Source organism: Vicia villosa, unplaced genomic scaffold (genome assembly GCF_029867415.1).
Source record: "Vicia villosa cultivar HV-30 ecotype Madison, WI unplaced genomic scaffold, Vvil1.0 ctg.000320F_1_1, whole genome shotgun sequence".
Taxonomy (NCBI): domain Eukaryota; kingdom Viridiplantae; phylum Streptophyta; class Magnoliopsida; order Fabales; family Fabaceae; genus Vicia; species Vicia villosa.
The window spans coordinates 399,888-415,010 of record NW_026705142.1 but is presented as its reverse complement, the minus strand read 5'-3'; the positions used below and the strand labels follow the sequence as shown (position 1 = coordinate 415,010).

Here is a 15,123-nt window from a genome sequence, read left to right as displayed (position 1 = left end):
TACCTTTAGTGTTAATTTTATTTAAATTTTAACTTATTTTAAAATAAAATAAAATAAAAAAGTGACGTGGCATTGAATTCTAATATTTGATTGGTGGAGGGTACCGGTACCCAACTAAACTCAAGGGTACCGGAGTGTTCACCTTTTTTTATTCTTGTGAATAAACACTGTCATTATTAGATTATAAAAATGATAATATTCTAACAACATTATTGAACTTCATTTTTAAAATGAATCAATATATAATAATAAAAGTAAATAAATAATTAAATATTAGTTGAGTTCGGTCGGGTTCAATTTTCGACGTATCTAAAATAATCATTCGAACTCGACCAAATCAATTCCTATACTATTCAAATTAACCAACTGAATCAACCCAACACTCGATCCAATCCGAACCAAAATTACAATAGATCAGTCAGTTTAAATCGGTCGGTTCAAATTTGTCCACTCCTAATCTGCCCACAATAATCTCCATATGTATTCTAATAACATCATTTATCTCCACGGTAAATGATAGTAGTCAAATGTCCTTCTAAGACCATTTACAATGGGTGTGTTGAAAAAATTATTTAATAGTTGAATAGATGCAATTAAGTGTTGAATAAAGAGTTGAAAGTGATGTGGATTAATATATGTTGAAAACATTCAACATGTTGAATGAGAAAGTGTGGGCCCACAAATATTACTTTGCAAAATTTTATTGGTTGTTGTGATTGTTTAAAATGGTGGGATTGAGTGTTGAATTTTATTAAACAAAACCATTGTAGTGAGTAAAAATTAAATGATTGTTGAATTATTATGTGTAAGAAAGAGAAGATGATGTGGAGAATAAAAAATAAAAAAGAGGGTGTTGAATATGCAAACCATTATACATAGCCTAATATCATTTTAGTCACCACCGAATGGAAGAACTTAAATAAATCCTTATCTAAAATAATTATTCATTGAACATTAAATATTCAAAATCCAATGTAACTTACATTTTTCTTTCCCCCATACAAAAATAAATAAACAAGAGAGAAGAACCATTTTCTCACTCACCTCTCCAAGCAAGCAATAATAAACACAAGCGTATTAAATAGTTTATTCTCAAAACTAATTCCTTTCTTTCTCTTCTTCCTCACATTTTCTCATCCAAGAAAATAAATTCCCAGTCTCCTCTAGAGAACAAAAAACTTCATTCCTCTTTCAACTTTTTTTCTAAGGTTCTTTTTCTCCATCTCTTTCTATTTGCATTTCTTTGTTGTTCTTGTTTTATTTTACTGCATGCATGGCTAAATAAATTCTTGAAACTTTTTACTATTTTTTTCTTGGAACATGCTGAGTTGAATTTGAATTTATTTTTTTACAGAAACTAATTTCATGGAAAAAAAGCAGTTAAATCTCAACCAGCCACTTTTATCAGTGAGGAGATTCACATCAACAATAGCTTCTGTATCAGATAACACTGAAAATTCATCTGTTAAGTTACCATATCTTGCTTCTTACAAATCAGAGTTGAGTTCAGGTCCGGTGCGAAATGCCGGTGCAGTTCCGTTTCAATGGGAGAAAACGCCAGGAAAACCGAAAGATATATCAGTTATTGAGAGGGAAAAGGAGGGAGGTTCTGATTCGGATGATGGAGATGAGAGTTTTCAAGATGCGCGCGACACGCTTTCTAGGACGGAATCGTTTTTCATGAGAAGTAGTATGAGTTCGGATGATCGCGAGGTGGAAGTCCGGCCGAATAGAAGGTTGTCGAGCGATGGACAAGGTCGCGATTTCATGATTGATCGGTTCTTGCCTGCTGCGAAGGCAATGATATCTGAAACACCTCAATGTGCTTCCAAGAAGGAAGGTTTTGGACAAGGACAACAGAAACAGATGTGGAAAATTGGGAGTTCTGAGAAGTTATCTCCTGTTAATCAGCATAAACCGAAATCAGTACGGTATAGGGAAGTACGCGTATTTGAAAGCGATGATTCGGGAAACTGCACTACTAATACTGCAGCTTGTGGACTATTTCCTCAATTTCGCGCCTTGAATCCAATGGCAGGGGTAAGAATGGAGAATAAGGTTCAAAGCAATGCAGGTTGTGGTTCAACTGTTTCGCCTTTTGAAACTCCAAAAGAGGTATTAATTTACCTTTATATCGAATTTTCTTCTAAGTTACTATTTCATTTCGTGTGCGATTATCTAAATTTAAGCTTTCTTATTCAGGAGCATGCTAGACCTTCTTATCGAAGGGGTTGCCGCGAATCATTGGTCTGTGAAAGTCCCGCGGTTGAGAAAACTCTATATGTTGATTTTATACATAGGACCAAGTTTGAAACCAATCACAATGGAGACGATTTCGAGGCTTTGAAAAGAGATAGTGACATTTACGAGAATCTTTCAGTAGATTCTTTGCTTGAAAATAACCGAGGGTTGGATGATGTAAATGTGAAGAGAGCATTAGAAGCTAAATTTTCGCAAACTCTTGATTCGCCTTTTCTCGTTCGTTCTGAAAATCCTAACAGTGGTATGCAAGTGGACTCAGAAAAGCTTGGCATCCAAGTTAGATACTTAAATCAGGACTCGGTATCGATCTCAAGTCCAAAAATGGTTGAATGTAGAAAGATATATTATGAGAAACTAATTAAGGATTCTGCCTTCGATATAAAGAGGCAACCGTCAGCCAAATTGATTGATCGAGAACAAACAATGGAATATGATAAGAAGATAGACTTAGAAAGCCAATATGGGTTGACATTAGGCCATCAGGAACTGACAGGTACAACAAGCTTTTTCGAGATTCCTCTTATCCTTCCTTCACTGAAAGCTCCATCAGAGTCTTGGCTTACGCGTACTTTACCGGCCATTTCCACGAAAAACACATCTTCAAAGCCTAAGCCTTGTTGCAAATATATATACAGGACAGCATCACTGTATCCCTCCCAAGTTTGAAACAATTGTTAATTCTTCTAATGTGCAACATGGTGTCATGCAGTTCCATGAGGTAATTCAGTAGTATCTTGTTCTCCTATTAAGTGCCATAGTTGAAATATTAATGTGTCAAATTAGTAATTAGTCCATCAACTTAACTTCTACTACTATATTTTTCAGGAACTCTAAAACCAATTGCAGAAGATTGAATCAGAGAGAAGGGTTTTATAGTTGAAGCTTGCTAAAATGTACTACATCTTGGTATTGTAGTTTGTTATCATTATTCTTCTGGTAACTCTGTAATTGAAACTGTAAATCACTGTTCCATTTTATTTATGTACATATCTTGTGTAAATGTAATAAGTAGTTTCAATGAAAAGATGTTGTCTTTGTAAATTACAGATGACATGTTTCTGTGATGTATCAGGCACTCAATTAGCCCAGAGAATATTTGTCAAAAAAAAATAATTGTTGCTTCCAAATTAAAGATGTCTCTTAATTGAGGGTGATATTAGGTTGGGTCGACTCGAGCTTTCTTTAAACAAGACAAGCCTACAATAACAACAATAACCAAACCTTAACTCACTAAGCGAGATCGACTACATGAATCAACTTTCGATATAATGTTCTATTCAAAACTATGTTTTTATCCAACTCGTTAATCTTAAGATATTTATTATTAACTTCTCTAATAATTTATCTAGATCGTCCTCTATTTCTAATCTACTTCTGATTGTTTGACTTTTCACTATCTAACCTAATTTCATCACCACATAATTTATCGGTCTTCTCTTAATATTGTCATTTCTAGTATTATTCTATTTGGTCTTCTAACACATTCAACACAAAATCCTCATCTGAAAACGTTTTTTTTTACACCATCAATATTCGGTCCACTGGACCGTCTATTCTAGTTCGGAGTCAGTTCTAACATCAAGTGGTTTTAGTCTTCTCCCAATATTGAACTATGGTCCTACCTATCAAATTCAACACCAATCATTACTGGACAACTAACTATAGTTGATTTTATTCGAAGGCGTCTTTTACAGAACTTTAAAAAAAAATAATAATATGAGTTTCAATTATTATCTGTCATAGTTGTGAACATGTGAGCCTATTTCTACTCAACTCTGTTTTCTGTTGAAAAAACTAAAATGAAGTGTTACACCAATTCGGCAAAACCGAATTAGTATAAACATTCGGTGCACCGGATTTATGGTTCATAATCGAATTGAAATTGTTACAAAAAAGGGAATTTTAGTTTTTTCTAACCAATTCTGCTGGCATTCATTAAAAACAAAACCCTATTTTGTTGCTTCACGTGATTCTTTATTTATTTATTTATTTATTACATATAAATTCACCCACTTTTTTACCTTTACAAAAAAAGAAAAAACTTTCATATTTTTTTTGCTTTTAAAACTTTCCTTATTTAGTTATAACCTATAATAAACCCTGGAAATTCGAGATAATCAAGGAGAGTGAACCACGATCTGAAATCGAACTACGCATTCACAGAGAAAAAAAAAACCAGTGATGGCTAGACAATTTCATGCTATACTTGGCGGTGGCAACAGGGATTATATTTCAGAGATTTTACATTTGTTGGGAATTATCTGTCTATCTCTTTCGATTTTATCAATCATCATATTTTCTTGCGGCGATGAGAAGAACAATCAAAAGCATCGAAAAAAAAGAGACGGACGTGGGATCAGTGGAATTGGCGGTGACGGTGGCGTCGACGGAGGTGGTGGCGGAAGCGGTTACGGTGGAGGCGGCGGTTAGATCGATGAGGGATGCGGTACGGAGATTGGAGAGGGTTAATTTTTAGGGTTATTGTCGATTAGGTTTGTACACAATTTTCTTTTTTCGGTATGAATTGTATAAATGCGGATTACTATAAACGATTGAAAATTGAAAATTTGTTGGTAGAGTTCTCATTTATATTAATTTCTGAGGTGATTGCTGATTAGAATTATTGATAATTTGGTAGTTTTTGGTTTTGGTTTATTGTTGACATGGATTGAAGTAATTGCGAGAAAATATTGTTGATTTGTTTTTTTTTTTTTCATAAACTTAGATCAAGTTTATGAAATTCATCGATCAAAAAGTGATTATTGATACTATATATTGCATAACTTTGTTGTGTAAAAGGGAAATTGAATTAGCGCCATGGTCAGGTTTTGAAAAACTGTCTGTCCGCAACAAAACTGTATTGGGAAATAAAGATGTAGACAATTGCAAATGCGATGTAAACGATCGCGAATATGCGAAGTAATGACCGTATTCGCGAAAGTCTTTACGCTTCAGCAACCGAAATTTTAAATCATCACTTGTGTTATTCATGCAATTACTGTGATTACTGTCAGCATTTCACCATGCCTTTTGTAGTAACTTTGTTGTAATAGTTGTTCTAATATATAAGCATTTTACCTGCTACAGAATTTAATTAACAACATTCAACAACTGTTATATATGTATATATACACAAGTTATTCAGAGACTGCAAAAGTCCTGAAAAGAAAAAAAATCAGCAGGTACATGAATCTGAATAGAGAAACACAGTTTTTATTTAAATAAGCAATTTGAACCTAACGGGTTTCGAACCTGAGACCTTGGAGCACAGTCTCATGACCCAAATATTTCACCGCTAGAAGAACGACATCCACTTTCAATTTCATTTAGTAGGACCTGAACACGAAAGTGCTGCGATGATCATCTTGATTATCCTTATCTTGATTTGCCCCCTTCGCTGCGGGATCTTCATTTGCATGGATTTACTTCCCTGCTTGTTTTCTGTATAGTCTGCTAGGATTGAAGAGCAAATTGGGATGTTGAATTGCTTATTTGGAATAGTATTTAAGAACTATTGATTTCGTTAATGTAGTGATTGATACCGAAGAGGGTTTGAAATGAAGGGGATTGAATTGAAAGGAAGGTTTAGAGTTGCAGTGAAGTTGGGATGCGAGTGAGGTTTGATATAAAGAGTGCGTGGGGTGGGAACTAGAGAATTGTAGCAGGCGTGTTCACCAAGATTCGTATTTATTTATTTTTTCATGTTTTAATTAGACAGTTTGTAAGAATGATTGGGATTTGCCTTATTCACATAGCGCGTGTCAAATATTAAGTGGATATTTCTTTTAATTGAAATTTAAATTGGGAAATGAATAAATCATGAGGTAGGAAAATGATGTCTCAGTTGAAAGTAAAACAGGTTTTAGAACTCAAAAACATTTTCAAAATTGAGTTAAATATGAGTGTTTGGACATAGACCCAAATTTGCTTGCATGTAAGCAAAATTTTACACATTTATTTGCAAACCTAAAACTATTTAGATAAATGACAGCAATCTATTTTGGGTTAATTAGAGGTTTTTGGTTTGAATTTTATTCTTAAAATACAATAGATCTTAAATATATTAAAGGTTAGCATATGTTTGACTGAATTTCGTTTTTTTGTGTTTGAAATTTTAAAAAAGTATTTTAAAAAATAAAATAAAAATAAAATAATATATATTTATTAATCTTATTTTTAAAAGTTATTTTAGAGGTGAAAAACTAAAAATGAAAATTGTTTGAGAGAATTATTTTTAAAATAGGATTAAATATGTTAGAAGTCTATGATGTAACAAATTTGTCATAATGACACAAACGTCTACTTGATGTGACATGTGCATGTTATTGAAACAACGTCGAAAGATTACAAAAATTCCACATTTCTTCCATCTGACACATATGATCGAAAATGATATTTTTGTGGGGCATCTCTTAGCCTGAAAATTATAGCTAAGAGAAAGTCAAAAGCAAGTTACATTGAGAAACTAATGAATGCTGGAAAGCGTTTATGACAAGCTTCAACATAAGCAATCACATCGCCGAAAGGGGCTTCGACTGACATGTTGAACAATGGTTTGGAATTATCTCAAAAATAGATCCATGAGATTATGATCTCTTTCCTCCTAACATGTCCAAAATCTCAAAAAGAGTTTTGATAGAATCACCAATCGTCTAAGACTTGGGATATTTTTGAGTCTAAGGATCAGTTAGAAGTAGAGGCGCTTCGACAAGTACTAGATCATGTATTCTCGAGAAGCAGATAGTGACTTTGAGCAGTTACTAACGTGGGATATTGGACTTTTTAGCAATTATAAAGTCTGACGATGTGGAAGTATTTTAGAAGGTAAAACTACTTGTTTTTTATACATGTATTCCTTATGGAAGTATAACTGTCGGAGACATTTTTTTTATACTAGTAAAAATAGAAGATTCATACTAATCAGAGTCGCAAAATTCATATACTTCTCAATATAACTGGAGTATTCGAGTTTAATAGTGAAACAATTTGTGAGAAAAATGTATGAATCCACGTTCTTTCTTTTCATTATCTTTAAGTTTCTTTAATTGAAACATCTTATTTAATGTCATTCATTAAATTGGTTATCTATTAATTTCATTCAAACCTTTTGATTATTAAAGTTTATCTTTACTTTATCTTCATACGAGACTCTACATTCAATTCACACACACATTTTTTGTCCATGTGTTTTGCATAGATTGCTCTCGAGATTTTTCGAGTTAACCTCATAAGCACAGTAAACTCGTGACTGTTTGCTAAAAACACTTGCGAACACCAGGTTATTTTATTGGGTCCCCAAGGTGGGCGCCACAATACTTGCTAATAAAAGTATAGATGTGTAACAACCCTTTGCTGGTCGGATTGTCGAAGGCTTTGGAGTTGTTGGTGGTCAGGGCAAACTCACGCGGGTTAGAAGCTCTGTTTTGGAGGTGTTTTCTGTGAGGTTATAACAAACCCACGAGGGTGAGAAACTCTGTATTTGAGGTATTCTTTGATGAATATTGCATTTCCTATCAACCCTAGAGATTAGATATTTATAGAGGTCTATGAGTTTGGATTTGAGGAATTTTGAGAATTAGTAACCACTCCAATTTGAATAGGGAACTTTTTGACTGCCTACTTAGTGAATTATGGTCATGCTTCTTTCGCACATGGTTATGAAGTATGTATATATTATCCACACTTCCCTTAAGGGCAAGCCATATGCTAAGTGGAGTCATGTGTACGTGACATATTATGAGGCAGTCTGATGAGGGTGTATCTCGTGTTGTCCTATTGTAGGTTCTTTCAAAGATATCACTACAAAAATTAAAAAAAATGAGAGAGAAATAAGTGTGGTTAATGACTTCTTAGACATTCTTATTAATTTGACTCCATGCGACGATGACCACATCCATACCTAAAATAGAACTACGAGGCCATATTAAGAAAAATCAAAAACACAAAATGAAATGACAACCCTATACTTCTAAACAATAGTTTGTTTTTAGATTTGTTTAATTTTAAATTAAGTTATTAAATTAATAAACATTGTTGAGTAATTAATTTTTGTTTTAGTTATTTAAATAAAAAATTTAAGAATTTAAATAATTATTTTGTAATTATTTATCTATTTTATTAATAAATTAAGCAATAAAAGAATTCAATAAATAAAACATATAAATTGGTAAAAATGAAAATTGAAATGTATGAAATGCGGATTACTATAAACGATTGAAAATTGAAAATTAGTTCATAGAGTTCTCGTTATTATTAATTTCTGAGGTGAATAGTTATTAGAATTATTGATAACTTTGGTTTTGGTTTTGGTTTATTGTTAACATGGATTGAAGTAATTACGAGAAAACATGATATATATTAAGTAATTTTATTGTGTAGAAGGAAAATTGAATTAGCCATGGCCAGGTTTGAAAAAGCGACAGAGAAAACAGTCGCGACAAAGCAAACATTGATAATGTTATTCATTGTTTTTTATGTTAAGAACAAATTGTACTTAATTCAAACTGCGACGACCTCATTCGGCATTGTACCGATTGAAATCGCGAAAATCTTATGCGAATGGGACCGATTTTTCAAATCACTTGTGTTACTCATCCTATTACTATGATTTCTGTCAGCATTTTATAGTAACTTTGTTGTAATTGTTCTTGATATACATAAGCATATCTTTTGATTGGATTTGAGGTGTAGTTTTACTTGCTACAAAATTTAATTTATAACATTAAACAACTGTTATATTATATATGCATATGTACACAAGTTATTCAGAGACTACAAAATTCCTGAAAAGAAAGAAAAAAACTCAACAGGTACATGAATCAATCTGAACAGAGAAACGCAGCTTTTGGTGGAGTCTGTAGAAGAACTACATCCACTTTCAATTCCATTTAGCACGATCTGAACACGAAAGCGCGGCCACAATCATCTTGATTATCCTTATCTTGATTTGTCCTCTCCGCCGCTGGATCATCATTTGCATGGATTTACTCCTCTGCTTGTTTTCTGTATAGTCCGCTAAGATTGAAGAGCAAGTTGGGATGTTGAATAGCATTTTGGTTTTTGTTAATGTAGTGATTGGTACCGAAAAGGGATTGAATTGAAAGGGAAAGGGAAAAGGAAGCTTTTCATTTTTTTTTTTTTTTAGCAAGGAAAAGGAAGCTTTTGAACTGCAGTGAAGTTGGGATGCGAGTGAGGTTGATATAAATAGCGTGTGTAGGTGGAACTAGAGAACTGTAGCAGGCGTTTTTTTTTCATGGTTTCTTAAGAATGATTGGGATTTGGTTTATTCCCATAGTGCGTGCGTGTCAAATAATTACAAGTGGATATTTCATGAATAAATCATGAGGTAGGAAAATGATGTCTCAGTTGAAAGTAAAACAGATTTTAGAACTCAAACATTTTTAAAATTGAGTTAAATATGAGTGTTTGGATATAGACCCAAATTGCTTGCATGTAAACAAAATTTTACACAGTTATTTGCAAACCTAAAACTATTTAGATAAATGACAGCAATCTATTTTGATTTAATTAGAGGTTTTTGGTTTTGAATTTTATTCTTAAAATACAATAGATCTTAAATATATTAAAGGTTAGCATATGTTTGACTGAATTTCGTTTTTTTGGGTTTGAAATTTTAAAAAAATATTTTATAAAATAAAATTAAAATAAAATAAAATATATTTATTAATCTTATTTTTAAAAGTTATTTTTGGAGGTAAAAAACTAAAAATGAAAATTGTTTGAGAGAATTATTTTTAAAATAGGATTAAATATGTTAGAGGTCTATGACGTAACAAATTGGTATAAAGTTGTCATAATGACACAAACGTCTACTTGATGTGACATGTGTAGGCTATTGGAACAACGTCGAAAGATTACAAAAATTTCACATTTCTTCCATTTGACACATATAATTGAAAGTGATATTTTTGTGGGGCATCTCTTAGCCTGAAAATTCTAGCTAAGAGAAAGTCAAAAGCAAGTTACATTGAGAAACTAATGAATGCTGGAAAGCGTTTTTGACAAGCTTCGACATAAGCAATCACATCGACGAAAGGGGCTTCGACTGACATGTTGAACAATGGATTGGAATAATCTCAAAAATAGATCCATGAGATTATAATCTCTTTCCTCCTAACATGTCCAAAATCTCAAAAAGAGTTTTGATAGAATCGCCAATCGTCTAAGACTTAGGATTTTTTCGAGTCTAAGGATCAGTTAGAAGTAGAGGCGCTTCGACAACTACTGGATCATGTATTCTCGAGAAGCAGTTTGTGACTTTGAGCAGTTACTAACGTGGAATAATGGACTTTTCAGCAATTATAAATTCTGAGGATGTGGAAGCAGTTTAGAAGGTAAAACTACTTGTTTTTTATACGTGTATTCCTTATGGAAGTATAACTGTCGGAGACAGTTTTTTTGGACTAGTAAAAATAGAAGATTCATATGTTGTAATCAGAGTCGAAAAATTCACATACTTCTCTATAGAACTGGAGTATCCGAGTCAAATAGTGAAACAATTTGTGAGAAAAATGTATGAGTCCACGTTCTTTCTTTTCATTATCTTTATGTTTCCTTAATTGAAACATCTTATTTAATGCCATTCATTAAATTGTTTATCTATTAATTTCATTCAAACCTTCATTATTAAAGTTTATATTTACTTTATCTTCATACGAGACTCTACATTCAATTACCACACACATTTTTTTGTCCATGTGTTTTGCATAGATTGCTCTCGAGATTTTTCGAGTTAACCTCATAAGCACAGTAAACTCGTGACTGTTTGCAAAAAACACTTGCGAACACCAGGTTATTTTATTGGGTCCCCAAGGTGGGCGCCACTATACTTGCTAAGAAAAGTATAGATGTGTAACAACCCTTTGCTGGTCGGATTGTCGAAGGTTTTGGAGTTGTTGGTGGTCAGGGCAAACTCACGTGGGTTAGAAGCTCTATTTCGAAGGTGTTTCCGGTGAGGTTATAACAAACCCACGAGAGTGAGAAACTCTGTATTTGAGGTATTCTTTGATGAATATTGTATTTCCTATCAACCCTAAAGATTAGATATTGATAGAGATCTATGAGTTTGGATTTGAGGAATTTTGAGAATTAGTAACCACTCCAATTTGAATAGGGAACTTTTTAACTGCCTACTTAGTGAATTATGGTCATGCTTCTTTCGCACGTGGTTATGAAGTATGTACATATCATCCACACTTCCCTTAAGGGCCAGCCATATGCTAAGTGTAGTCACGTCTACGTGACATATTATGAGACAGATGTCTAATGAGGGTGTATCTCGTGTTGTTCTATTGTAGGTTCTTTCAAAGATATCACTACAAAAATTACCAAAAAATGAGAGAGAAATAAGTATGGTTAATGACTTCTTAGACATTCTTATTAATTTGACTCCATGCGACGATGACCACATCCATACCTAAAATAGAACTACGAGGCCATATTAAGAAAAATCAAAAACACAAAATGAAATGACAACCTATACTTCTAAACAATAGTTTGTTTTTAGATTTGTTTAATTTTAAATTAATTTATTAAATTAATAAACATTGTTGTGTAATTAATTTTTGTTTTAGTTATTTAAATAAAAAATTTAAGAATTTAAATAATTATTTTGTATTTATTTATCTATTTTATTAATAAATTAAGCAATAAAAGAATTCAATAAATAAAACATATAAATTGGTAAAAATGAAAATTGAAATGTATGAAATGCGGATTACTATAAACGATTGAAAATTGAAAATTAGTTCGTAGAGTTCTCGTTATTATTAATTTCTGAGGTGAATAGTTATTAGAATTATTGATAACTTTGGTTTTTTTGGTTTTGGTTTTGGTTTTGGTTTATTGTTAACATGGATTGAAGTAATTGCGAGAAAACATTGTTGATTTGTTTTTTTTCTTTCTTTCATAAACTCGCATCAAGTTTATGAAATCCATTGATTGATGTATATTAAGTAATTTTATTGTGTAGAAGGAAAATTGAATTAGCCATGGCAGGTTTGAAAAAACGACGACGAAAACAGCGGCGACAAAGCAAATATTTATAATGTTATTCATTGTTTTTTATGTTAAAAGAACAAATTGTACTTAATTCAGATTGCGACGACTTCATTCGACGTTGTACCGACCGAAATCGCGAAAATCTTATGCGAATGGGACCGATATTTCAAATCACTTGTGTTATTCATGCTATTACTATGATTTCTGTCAGCATTTTATAGTAACTTTTTTGAAATTGTTCTTGATATACATAAGCATATCTTTTGATTGGATTTGAGGTGTAGTTTTACTTGCTACAAAATTTAATTTACAACATTAAACAACTGTTATATATGCATATGTACACAAGTTATTCAGAGAGTACAAAATTCCTGAAAAGAAAGAAAAAAACTCAACAGGTACATGAATCAATCTAAACAGAGAAATACAGCTTTTTGTGGAGTCTATAGAAGAGCGACATCCACTTTCAATTTCATTTAGCTCGACCTGAACACGAAAGCGCCGCAACGATCATCTTGATTATCCTTATCTTGATTTGCCCACTCCGCCGCGGGATCATCATTTGCATGGATTTACTCCTTTGCTGGTTTTCTTTGTACTCTGCTAAGATGGAAGAGCAAATTGGGATGTTGAATTGCATATTTGGAATAGTGTTGAAGAACTGTTAATGTAGTGATTGGTACTGGAAAGGGTTTGAAAAGAAGGGGAATGAATTGAAAGGAAGGTTTAGAGTTGCAGTGAAGTTGGGATGCGAGTGAGGTTGATATAAGGAGTGCGTGGGGTGGGAATCAGAGAACTGTAGCAGGCGTGTTCACCAAGATTCGTATTTTTTTTTTTTTTTCATGTTTTAATTAGACGGTTTCTAAGAATGATTGGGATTTGATTTATTCCCATAGCGCGTGATATAAGTGGATATTTCTTTGAATTGAAATTAAAATTGGGAAATGAATAAATCACAACGTAGGAAAATGATGTCTCAGGTGAAACTAAAACAGATTTTAGAACTCAACATTTTCAAACAGATTTATACTTACCTCTCAAAAAATACTAGTAGGATGCAGAAGTTCTTTATTCATAATTAATACATTAATTTATTAAGCCACTAAAATTTATTTAAATAGGGAGTTGCATATTAGTTGTGAATAGTCACTCTTATTAAATTTGAAAATGTCTTTGGTGTTGTTTAAAACAAAGCTTTCGAATATCTCTAATACGCATCAAAACACTTCGTAAATTAGTCATTCACTTTTTTGTCAAAAGTTAATGCAAAAGTCAATATCTGTGATGAAGGGTGAATCAGTAACTTAAGTTTCAGACTAGATTTTAAACACAATTTGAATCTTTAATAGTATTTTTATTTCATAATTCAGTGGATAATTCAGAAGTTAAGTTCCCTATTTGTTCTCAAAACAAAAAGTTTTTTTCCTGGATTGTAAGTTTGTTATAAATTTGTTGTATTTTAATAAATCTTATATTTTAAGATATTTATACAAAGTATACATAATTGTTATCCAATTAAATCATACACTTACATAATTAAATCAAAATACCGATTATTAAGTCAAAATGCAAATTATAAATTATTCACGAAATACAAACCATAATACAAATTATCAAAATACAAAGAAAAAGTCAACTACGAGATATATTTGACCCCTAATTCCACATTTGCCTCATGTACGGTTAAACATGTCGTGCCTTGACCATCATGGCATCTACAATGGCGCTCCCATGAGTGCATTCCTGAAACTCTCCTGTCTTTCCATGCCCACTCTCCCAATAGCCAAAATATGTTGATAAATTGACAACACGTCAACGATATGGTCTCCCATACACTGACGGTTCCAGCATCCGGCCAGGCTGGGCAATTGCCCGGGCTCGGTCCGGCCAATTTTTTTAAAATATTTATAAGAAATAAATAAATAAATTTAAGGGTCATATATATTTTTCGTCTTTATAAATAAATTAACATTTAATTTTAGTTTTTAAAAAATGTTCTTGGTCATTCTAAAATTTGTATGCGTGAAGTTTTAGTCTTGTTATTTTCTAAAAATATAAAAACAATTTAATTACTCTTTAATTTTTAAATTTTTGAACAATTTGTTTATACATGTTTAGAATACTATAGAATATTCATTTATCAAACTTTAGAATTTTTTAAAATGAAAAGAATTAAATATGAAAATTTCAAATTTCAAAAGATAATGATATAGTTTATGAAAATTTCGACTTAGAAATTAAATTTTGAGTTTATTTTTTCAAGGAATTTTTTAAAACTCTAAACATGTATGCAAAATAATCATTCAAAAATACAAATTAGTTTAACAGTAGCGACTAAAACTACATGCATAATAATTTTGTAGGGACCAAAACATGTCATTTGCTTTTATAGGGACCAAAAACATATTTAACCCTAAAATTAAAAAGAGCTTTTTCAAACTTAAAAACATTTGGTATTTCTATTGGCTTACAAACTTATTAAGTAAGCTTTGATATTGTCGGTGTCAACTAAATTCGTTGAAAGAGCTTTTTCAACAATGAAGATTATCAAGTCAAAATTGCACAATAAGATCAACATACGTGGTTCAATGACTTGATGGTATGTTACACCGAGTGGAAGATATTCAAGTCACTTGATGATATTGATATTATTCAAACATTAACCACACAAAAATCTCGAAAAGGACATTTGCCTAGTGATTTTATTTAACATGCTATTGTAAGGTTATATTTAATCTCTTTTACTTTAACTATACTTTTGTTGACAAAATGACGTGTCTTTTTTATTTTGATCAATGATTATTTATATATTATATACAATTTGAAATTGCGGCCTTTAAA

At 31.9% G+C, this 15,123-nt stretch overlaps 1 protein-coding gene across 2 annotated transcripts; it reads left to right on the top strand.

Moving 5' to 3' along the window:
* The first annotated feature begins 1,105 nt into the window (after nt 1-1,105).
* Nucleotides 1,106-3,345, top strand: LOC131626727 (uncharacterized). Of its 2 annotated transcripts, XM_058897562.1 has the most exons (4): nt 1,106-1,208; nt 1,355-2,115; nt 2,203-2,980; nt 3,088-3,345. In XM_058897562.1, the coding sequence occupies exons 2-3, from the start codon at nt 1,366-1,368 to the stop codon at nt 2,926-2,928; spliced, it is 1,476 nt and encodes a 491-aa protein (XP_058753545.1). In that variant the 5' UTR covers nt 1,106-1,208; nt 1,355-1,365; the 3' UTR covers nt 2,929-2,980; nt 3,088-3,345. The 2 variants fall into 2 exon arrangements, with proteins under 2 accessions (XP_058753545.1, XP_058753546.1); XM_058897563.1 differs by lacking the exon at nt 1,106-1,208 and having other exon boundaries at nt 1,350-2,115.
* The last annotated feature ends 11,778 nt before the right edge of the window (nt 3,346-15,123 follow it).